Here is a 9,585-nt window from a genome sequence, read left to right as displayed (position 1 = left end):
AGCATTGCATTGATCGCAACAGTGTGTAGGATGACGTAAGGAGGAGGTAGAGGAATTTAGCAAATGCGATTTGACGCTTTAAAATTTTCAGTTTAAATTAAAGTTATGGATCACAAGGCAAGGGAATCATATTAATTTATCTACACATATCGACAAATGTTTAGCTAAAAATATAATGTATTTTGTATAGGAGTAATTGATATAATTGAAGTATTAATGAGAAATTGTATATTTTCTTTCGTTTCGTTTCAGATTTAACATTTATACATCTTTTCAATTGATGTAACATCTTCCGTCTTTCTTTGATATAAAAAAAGATTTTACTTATGCTATCTTGAGACCAGCAATAGAATTCTCCAGAAGCTAAATTAGAAATTAAATTGTTAGTATACTTGTATTGATTATATAGATGTGAAAGAAATTGTATAGAGATAAGATTTACCTTGAGATCCCAAACTACTAATTGACCATCTAAACCGCTCGTACTAAATTCATTATCTGATACTTTGCGCACACAGTTGATAGTATTTTGATGTATACTGTCTAAGGCATTATCGTTCGTGTCGGTTCTCGCTTGGCGATCTAACGATTGAAATTTACGCATAGCGGACAAACCAGCAGCCTCCTTTTTCTGTGTATTGTCTAATTTTGATACAAAATATAGTTGACCATTATCGTCTATAGAATACAGCATAGGCATACAACTATGACCCTAAAGGAATTATTTAGTTTGTGAGTCATATATTTATAATGAAAATTATCGCAGTTGAAAATATAAATAAATACCACAGCGATAATGGAATTGGACCCCATCCAAACACAACATAAAAATGGCAAATGCTCTGTATACAATCGTATAACAGCATTTCCTTTAGTAGCATCTGCAATGCAAATTGATGAATTGTGTGCTACCCAACAAATTTTATTGCCACAAGGACTAAATGCAACAGAGTGTATCCAACCTCCTGAGTATAAATAGAAAGGAAATGATTAATAAATATGACAATAAGATTTCTATTAGCATTGTAATAAAAAGAACACTTCTCTACCTCCATTGGGAGTATTCTGGAATTCGGCAAGTAATGTTCCTAAAGTATTACTGTGACCCCATGGACCATTACCAGGTGCATCTTCCATGTCACTAATAAATGCACTAAATACACGAACTTTATAATCAGTGGATCCAGCAACCAAAACTTTATTATCTGGGTGCCAATCGACTGTAGTTACAGTAGACCTTAATGGGCGTTTTATATGCTTACACTGCCACCAATTGTTTTCAGAAACAAAATAACAAACAGCTATTACTCTACCTCCAGATCCAACAGCAAATTTATTTTCTACAGAGAAGGAAGCAAGCAATTTTTCAGCTTACATTTATTCAAACCCAAATCAACCACACTTCAGCTGGCTCATACCTAATGGTGACCACTTTACACATGTTGCTGCACGATTTATTCTTAAAAGTACCCATGCAGGATTCCACTTTCCATCTCCTTCCTGTGTCCAAACGTATGCATTCTTATCTGCGGAGCATGTTACTATTCGATTGGTATTTGGTGCCCAATCAATACCCATAACATGCATATCATGTTCCTGTAGATTCTGTAACAATTTCCAACCACTCGACGTGCGTTTGTAAACTTGGATCTCATTGTTATTTGGACAAATAGCCACTTCTGTAAAAAATATATTAACTCTGATCATTGATTGGCAAAGGTACTATACGCGTCAAACAAATGTCAAACCTTTTTTGTCTTTATTCCAAGCATGACAGCTGATAGCGTCAACACCTAAGTTATGAACTTCTGTCATTTTGTATTATATTTTTTACCTGAGGAATTCAATAAATTTTACATACGATATCTATGAATCACCACACATAACCACATAAAACGGGTGCGGTCACGTATGTATTAATGTTATGACGGCCCTCCAATACTCGCCACCAGAGGGATGCACATCAAACACACAAATCTCGAAAGTCTCCACTCTACTTCAGTCTTCACCTTACTCTTCTCTCTTTATTTTACTAATCATAGTTATTCCAAATTCCAACGTCTAATCGGTCTAATAAACGGCCTTGTTCAGAAGTCTTTTACTCTTTGACTGACGGACGAGATTACTTATGCTTACTAAGAGGCTTCAAACGAAACACGCTTTTCCTTCTTTTTTCTTTTCCTTTCCTTTCCTTCCTCTTTCCTTCCTAACATAGTAGAGATTGTATACTTGGGTTAACTTCATGTACTAACATGATGATATGATACATAGATATGTTCGTGCAGGGATTCGTATTACGATGCGTTCATACGTCTCACGGTTCAATTCGTAAATACAGAAAGACAAGAAAGGAACTCAAGTATGATTAGTTTAGCTTTGCGAAAACAACGAACATACGTATAGTAATATCATCATGCTCATATATAAAGTTAACTCAAATATAAAAAGTAGTAAAAGTTCATGAATATCTCGGAAACTAACGCCAAGCAGCGGTTATATAGCGGTATATATAGGAAAAAGTTGCTCAGAATCATGTTATTGACGACATATTTGAGAATAAAATTATATAATTATCATTTATTATACGTAATCATTAGTTCAGTTTAATTTACCTATAATACCAACTTTCTATATAATATTAGTGTTCCATATATTGGTAGTTCTGAATTCGATTGTGGATATGCAATTGGTCTTTGTTCAGTTTATATAAAAGAATATATTTATGTATGTATATTGATATAGAACATTACAGTGTATTTCTACGAAAACATTTTGTTTGTATGATATATGTATATGTAATAAATAAAGTCTTTTAAAAAAATACTATAAGCTCGATCGATTCAGATATCGATAAATACATTGCGGGAATCCCATTAGTAATCTCAATATTTTGTAGTTTGTAAGACAAAAGAAGCCTTCTAGTTAGTGATCCCTTGTTTTAAGAGAAGTATCATCAACTATTCACATTTCGATTTTTGTAAGTTATTGTAACAACAATTGTTATATTATTACATATTTGAACAAAGTAAAAAGTATAACTATCTAAAAGAGAAAATTTCTTCTCTAATAAAAGTTTAAGTTTGCTTGTATATATATATATTATAATTTTTATTGTTTAATATCTTGTAAGTATTAAATGTAAGTATCTTGTAAGTATGTAAGTATTGCTGATGTTAAAAAGGCATCTTTACTTTATAAGACAGAAAGATTTAGAACAAAGATTATTGAAAAGTTGAAACGAATTTTTAAAAATATCCTTATTATATGTATGTTATAGAAGTATTCAAATCTAAAGTTACCAAAGAAAAATGGATGTAGATGAATGGATATTGTTCAATTCAAATATATTTTCAAACCAGTTTGATTTAGATTACAATCATATGAATAGTAGCTCAGAAGAAACAAGTCCTGAAAGTTATATGTATCCATTATTTTCAATATTAACTAATGTGGAATTACATATGGATACATGTAAAACTGATAACAATCATAACACATGTGCTATGTCCAGTAGAGAAAGTTTGGAGAGTAATAATAATGACTCAAATAATAATTTAGATTTTATTCACAAGTCTCAAAAGCAGACAGATATAATTTCATTATCTCAAAGTGATATATATAAATCAAAATCTATAGAATCTTTGAGCAATACATCATTAAGTGACTCTAACGATTACCAGATTACAAAAATAAAAGAGAAAGCTCATCAGATATGTACACTTCTGCCAATATATGAATATGATCGTGTGTTTGGAATTTTATATAAAAATCGTTATGCAGAGAATTATATAGAGCTTAGTTTGTGGGATTTATTACCAACGGAAAGGCCAGCAATAAAAATTTCTTGTAATATGGAATTCGTAGATGACAATTCTGTCAAATACAAACAGATATTTTGTCACAATGGTTTATCAACACAGCAAAAACATGTTCATGGGAGAAAAAGAACTAGTTCTATGAAACAAACAAGTGACCTATTAAGCATGCAATATTCATCGAATAATTCAAATACCAAAAGTAAGGAGACTGTTCTACAAACAAGGTATAAAGGGAATAATAGCAAGAATTATGGACAAATATTACATAATTATATGCAATATTTGAGTAATAAGGAAAACATTAAGAAACAGAAATTATCTGCCATATATAAACAGAAACAATTAAAAAATCCAACAAAAATGTTAGAAATATCAAATGTTGATTTAGGTAATATAAGACCTTACAGAATAAATTCTGGTGATTCATCATTTACTAATAAAAGAAATGTTATTAGGACAATAATTTCACCTAAAAATACATCGCCTAATATATCACCATGTTCCAAAAGCACATTGTATGATACTGCAACAAGTGATGTACCAGTTGTAGTAACAAAATCACAAGATTCACTTAAAAACATAGAAGTGAAACCATCAACTTCTACTGGAATTTATTCTATACAAAATACCAAACATGTGTTTGGAGGTACTAGAAAAAAAGATATCAAGTTTTTGAAGAAAACTAGTGAGAGCAAAAAAGATATTGATATAGAAAATACTAGAATACCCCTAAGGATGGAACTGGATAAAAGATTAGAATTTATATTTCCCGATTTAGATAAGAATTACATTAAGAAACTATGTGAAAGATATTCAAATACAGATCTTAGTTTAGATAAACAGTTTGAGGAGTTAATTAATATCATAGTAGAAGATAGACAAGTATGTCCTGTTGAAATAAATAGCAAAATAAATCAGGAAAAAGATTATGATATAGATGAAAAACATAATTATTTAAAAGGAATTTTTCCTAATGCAGACCCTGCATATTTAAAAAAAGTTATAGTACAAACAGCTAATGATCCTGCTAAATTAGACCAGTTCATAGAAGATCAATGTAAATGTCCTACTTATCTAACAGTAGATGAAAAAATAAGACGAATGCGTATTACAGAACAGCAAATGCTATACATTCATGAATTTGATGTGAAACAGTTTTTAGAAATGTATCCATCTCCACATACATATTTTGAAAATTCAAAAAGAAAGCATGGATACAATCCTGACGCACTTGAATTTTTGAAATATCATTTTAATAAATTTGAGGTATGTATGTTAAAATATAATATGTCACTTGCGATATATAAAGCATTATTTGAAATTTATAGGTGGAAACTTTAATGAATGTGTATCAACAGCATAATTATCACTTGACTATAACTGCAAACGCTTTAGAGAATATGGAACCAGATAAAAAAACAAACTATACAACCATGTGGGAAAAAACTCTATCAAATGATATTCCTTTATTGCATGAATGTGCATTTATAAAACATAAAAATCGTATTACAGAATATCAAAAAGAATTAAAAAAAAGAGAAGATGAAGAATTTGAGGAGTTACAAGTAAGTTATTATATTATAATACACGCTAAAAAAATGTTATACACTGAAAAGAAAATAATATCATTTTCTTATTTGTTTACTAGAAAAGAAATGAACTTTTAACATGTCAGTGCTGTTTTGTTGAATGTATACCATCTAAATGTTCAACATGTGATGATGGCCACGTATTTTGCAACTTGTGCATTGTACGGGGAACTCAAACACAAATTGCACAGGGGAATGGGCATGTTCCATGTTTTGTAGATTGTGATGGAGAATTTAGACTTTCGACTCTTCAGAAAGTATTAACACCGATGGAATTTAGTACATTTGTTCGTAAGAAGCAAGAAAGAGAAGTAATGTCTGCTGGAATCCTAGGTTTAGTTTCATGTCCATTTTGTCAATTTGCATCTATACCTCCCTTAAAAGATAATGTTTTTAAATGTCTTAATCCCGAATGTATGAAAGAATCGTGTAGGTTAGTTCGATTTAAAAAGATACAATAATTATACTCACCAAATTTATGTTATGAGAAAATTCTTCATTTCTACCATTATTATGCACTGTTATATTTTGAAATAGATTATGTAAAGAGGTAAATCATATACCGCTTAAATGCTATGAAGAAAAGACTGAGAAAGCACGTTTGTTTTTGGAAGAGAAAATGACAGAAGCACTTGTACATAAATGTCACAGATGTAGCCGTCCATATTTTAAGGAGGATGGATGCAATAAAATCACTTGTGTCTGTGGCTGTATGATGTGTTATCTCTGTGATGAAGAAATTACTGGATATGAGCATTTTCACAAGTATGCATCACATAGAAGTTGTTTAATTTAGACCCTATTAATTAATAGAAATATTTGATTACCAGAGGTATATGCCCATTAACGAGTGACGATTATTCATTAAATGCTGCAGCAGTTCAAGCAGTTGCTAAGAAAACTATGAAATACATAGAAGAAAAGGATCCCAATATAAAGATAAATGCTGATATTGTTTTCTTAAATACACAATACAATCACAGTGATGATAATAATCAATTAATACAGGTAAGATGTTAGTTTAATGATTTACAATTAAAATGTAGCTTTATTGATATTAAATACTTCTTATTTACTTTATAGAAACGAGTAGACAATATAACAAGATTTGATTAAGCGATATGTAAGGTATATATAGGGTTTCTCTTCGGAAAAGGATTAGTTTTGTGTAGCTACATTATAATTTTTTTTTCATGTGTTAAATATTTGTAAAACTTAAAAGAATGATATAAGTACATTTAAGTTCTATTATACAAAAGTTGTATTCTGATGTTTGATTGAAATTGAACATTTTTGTTAACAATTGTTGAAATTTTATTTGGAATTGTCTAATATTTGATAATTTTGCATTTTTATACATTAATGACTGTTGATAATGGAAGAGGTAGAGGTAATATACAAACGAGATAGAAATACAACAAATCATCAGATGCATCTATTTTTATTTCGAATATTATTAATGTGTACATGTTCAATGTATCATAAAACTTAATAAATACATTACTTTTTAAACTTAATGAAAATATTACTTTCCTTTTTCCTTTTTTTACTTTTTAGTATTTAGTAGCCCATTCGAATGTCAATAATTCCTTCTCCATAGTTATGAGGAGATTCACTGGTTTGAGATTGTGAAGTAGTAGTAAGTATTGGCATAGTTGTTCTGGGATTCCCCTTAACATTTCCATTACTATTAAGATTTTCATTGTTAGAATTTACGTTATCAGAATATTTCTTATTGGTACTTGTACAACCAAGATTTTCATTACTTATTGGCTGTATTCCATCAAATTCAGTAATGATCTGCAAATGATTATTTGAAAATTAAAATATTTACTTTAATATAAAGATCTAACTTATCACTAATGAAATTACATATCATTTAACTTATTCATATATGAAATGTATATGTATAACATTTTCCAAGAACTTCTGTCATTGATGTTGTACTAAGTAACTTACGATTTCGCCTGTTAACGGACTATGACAAATCCTCACAGCAGTACAAGATTCTGAGGCCTTATTCTGTTGGTTAACTTTGTGTGGAAAGAGTTTTTCTAATTGTTTATGGAATGGTGACTGGTCTGATGAGACTTGCATGTATGCCGGTGTTGGAAGTGAGTGTCCTGGTGTAGGAAATAAATGTTCTGGTATAGGAAATGAATGTCCTGGTGATTCAAATTGATGCTCCGGTGATGGAAACCAGCGTTTCGGGTGGAAAAATCTATTCAAGGGCCTTCCATGATTTTCCCGGAAAACATTAGCATCGGCCACTGTTAGTAGGAGACATACAGCGAGAATTTGTTTCATCTCCTAAATAATAGAAATTAATATTAATATACGGTAACGTGCAATAAAATAAAGCAAGGATATGATACACTCGTTCCGATACACAATGCTACAATAAACTCGAAACAATACCGAAGTTACTGAGAGAAGGAAAAAATACTCATTATAACTATACATTCATGCATTGTGCAAAAACATTGTTGGTTAAACAGAAAAAAATACTATTGGTTAAACTGTGATTCATAATCAAGATGCTTAACCAATTACATATCCTTGGCTGATTTTAATCAGATTTTTTCTAAAAAGTCTCATCAGTATTACTGTATTTATACGTAGGTTTCATGTAAATTTTTACCATGATGTGACCTCGAAATTCATTCTATATCTCTAATTACGAAGAAATCACTTTTATTCTTAGTATGGAGTAACATTATTTTAAATAATTTCTCTCAAGTTCTTTCCAAGTGGTAGTGGCTAATATAACATACATAACTATCTCATTTCCTTTGATACCATGGAGTAAAAGTACATTTTTTCTACATTTTTTTAGTTTTCTAAGCTAATCAAGACGAGCTAATTGAAGGAGTTCAGGGACAAAAATATAGAAATGATAAACGGCCACGGGCGCTATGTCGTAACTCACCGTTGAAGAAGTGCAAAGGACAATTTACGTTCACCGAATTTACCGGTCATAGACAGAGAGAGAGAGAGAGAGAGAGCAGACGATCCGGAACCGTTTAAACGTTGGCGAGGCCTTTTGGAGTATATATATATATTTTTATGTATACGTACTTCCCTAGCAGGGACACAGTCCGATACCTGGGCATGACCCTGGACAGGAGACTAACGTGGAAGACACACATCTCAGATAAAACGAAGCAACTAAAGGACAAACTAAAAAAAAACTCTATTGGCTCACGGGCCGACGCTCCAAACTAAACATACAGAATAAAATTACCCTCTACAAGACCGTAATAAAACCTGTCTGGACCTACGGAATCCAACTATGGGGAACAGCAAGTAACTCCAACATTGAAATACTCCAACGCTTTCAATCGAAAACGCTAAGATCCCTAATTGACGCACCTTGGTATGTAACCAATGAAACAATACACCGCGACCTCAAGATACCCACCGTCAAAGAGGAAATAGCAAAATATAGCGACAGATATAGCAAAAGAATCAACAAACACCGAAACCCCCTAATCACTGGACTACTCGATACGACGGACCAGATTCGCAGGCTGAAGAGGCACTACCCGCTAGACCTAAACGTTAGATTCATTTAATTATCCAAATTAAGCATTTGCACTTACTTATAATACTTATAAATTATACCTATCTATAATAAGTATTAACTTATTGTAAATAAACAGCCATGTCACTGCGCCACGCCAGAAAAATTACTGAAAATTCTCAACGCGAGAATTGATTGTAATTTCAACAAATAAATAAAAAAAAAAAAAAAAAAATGTATACGTACTTCTGGAGCTATTTTCGACGATTTGAGTCTTGAGATTAGCAAATACCATTAATCGCATAAGTCGCAAGCAATGTGTTTTTAAACGTGGATCACCGTGAATTTATGGTAATTTATGTCGAATTGCGATCATCGTAACAAAGGTCAATGTAAGTCAGTAGCTTTTGCGATTTGATCATTTGTGTTACGATCTAACGCATTGACGTAGGGGCTGTCGATGTGAATTGTAATCTTAAGGCGTAGCAGAGTCATAAAGTCAATTAATCAGAATGTTACAAATGGATTGTCAGAAAAGCAACTTAAAGTTTTAAGCAAACGTAGTTTCATTGAAATACGATCATCTTTCATAAATGCAAAATTCATGTTTCCAAAAATGTTCATCACATTAATATTTTGTTCATTCTCGTTATAG

General features: G+C 31.3%; 3 protein-coding genes across 7 annotated transcripts; 1 reads left to right on the top strand and 2 right to left on the bottom strand.

Annotated features, from left to right (window-relative positions):
* Positions 1 to 159: 159 nt before the first annotated feature.
* Positions 160 to 2,259, bottom strand: LOC117211710 (actin-related protein 2/3 complex subunit 1A-A). 3 transcript variants are annotated; one of them, XM_033455887.1, is made up of 7 exons: positions 1,862 to 2,259; positions 1,749 to 1,793; positions 1,419 to 1,679; positions 1,050 to 1,340; positions 787 to 965; positions 443 to 712; positions 160 to 363 (listed from the first exon to the last, which is right to left on the bottom strand). In XM_033455887.1, exons 1-7 carry the CDS (start codon positions 1,890 to 1,892, stop codon positions 325 to 327), a joined length of 1,116 nt encoding a protein of 371 aa, XP_033311778.1. In that variant the 5' UTR covers positions 1,893 to 2,259; the 3' UTR covers positions 160 to 324. The 3 variants fall into 3 exon arrangements, with proteins under 3 accessions (XP_033311778.1, XP_033311780.1, XP_033311779.1); XM_033455889.1 differs by having other exon boundaries at positions 1,419 to 1,699; positions 1,749 to 2,255; XM_033455888.1 differs by having other exon boundaries at positions 1,749 to 2,255.
* Positions 2,260 to 2,888: 629 nt separating this feature from the next.
* LOC117211707 lies at positions 2,889 to 6,915 on the top strand. The gene is made up of 7 exons (XM_033455885.1): positions 2,889 to 2,977; positions 3,278 to 5,084; positions 5,147 to 5,383; positions 5,467 to 5,840; positions 5,945 to 6,172; positions 6,238 to 6,415; positions 6,491 to 6,915. The coding sequence occupies exons 2-7, from the start codon at positions 3,309 to 3,311 to the stop codon at positions 6,521 to 6,523; spliced, it is 2,826 nt and encodes a 941-aa protein (XP_033311776.1). The 5' UTR covers positions 2,889 to 2,977; positions 3,278 to 3,308; the 3' UTR covers positions 6,524 to 6,915.
* LOC117211715 lies at positions 6,833 to 9,279 on the bottom strand. 3 transcript variants are annotated; one of them, XM_033455896.1, is made up of 3 exons: positions 9,177 to 9,279; positions 7,367 to 7,717; positions 6,833 to 7,207 (listed from the first exon to the last, which is right to left on the bottom strand). In XM_033455896.1, the coding sequence occupies exons 2-3, from the start codon at positions 7,712 to 7,714 to the stop codon at positions 6,968 to 6,970; spliced, it is 588 nt and encodes a 195-aa protein (XP_033311787.1). In that variant the 5' UTR covers positions 7,715 to 7,717; positions 9,177 to 9,279; the 3' UTR covers positions 6,833 to 6,967. The 3 variants fall into 3 exon arrangements, with proteins under 3 accessions (XP_033311787.1, XP_033311788.1, XP_033311790.1); XM_033455897.1 differs by lacking the exon at positions 9,177 to 9,279 and adding an exon at positions 8,337 to 8,400; XM_033455899.1 differs by lacking the exon at positions 9,177 to 9,279 and adding an exon at positions 8,187 to 8,202.
* Positions 9,280 to 9,585: the final 306 nt, after the last annotated feature.

Source organism: Bombus bifarius, unplaced genomic scaffold (assembly GCF_011952205.1).
Source record: "Bombus bifarius isolate JDL3187 unplaced genomic scaffold, Bbif_JDL3187 scf7180000008240, whole genome shotgun sequence".
Taxonomy (NCBI): domain Eukaryota; kingdom Metazoa; phylum Arthropoda; class Insecta; order Hymenoptera; family Apidae; genus Bombus; species Bombus bifarius.
This window is presented reverse-complemented; position numbering and strand designations above follow the sequence as displayed.

Excerpts from the sequence above, each read along its gene's own strand:
- LOC117211710 (XM_033455887.1), bottom strand. The coding sequence starts at position 1,892 with ATGTGGTTATGTGTGGTGATTCATAGATATC. Across the intron at positions 1,680-1,748 it reads TTGGAATAAAGACAAAAAAG|AAGTGGCTATTTGTCCAAAT; the intron begins GTTTGACATTTG and ends TATTTTTTACAG. Across the intron at positions 364-442 it reads TAGTAGTTTGGGATCTCAAG|CTTCTGGAGAATTCTATTGC; the intron begins GTAAATCTTATC and ends TTTCTAATTTAG.
- LOC117211707 (XM_033455885.1), top strand. The coding sequence starts at position 3,309 with ATGGATGTAGATGAATGGATATTGTTCAATTCAAATATATTTTCAAAC. Across the intron at positions 5,384-5,466 it reads AAGAATTTGAGGAGTTACAA|AAAAGAAATGAACTTTTAAC; the intron begins GTAAGTTATTAT and ends TTTGTTTACTAG. Across the intron at positions 5,841-5,944 it reads TGTATGAAAGAATCGTGTAG|ATTATGTAAAGAGGTAAATC; the intron begins GTTAGTTCGATT and ends ATTTTGAAATAG.
- LOC117211715 (XM_033455896.1), bottom strand. The coding sequence starts at position 7,714 with ATGAAACAAATTCTCGCTGTATGTCTCCTACTAACAGTGGCCGATGCT. Across the intron at positions 7,208-7,366 it reads GTCCGTTAACAGGCGAAATC|ATCATTACTGAATTTGATGG; the intron begins GTAAGTTACTTA and ends AATCATTTGCAG.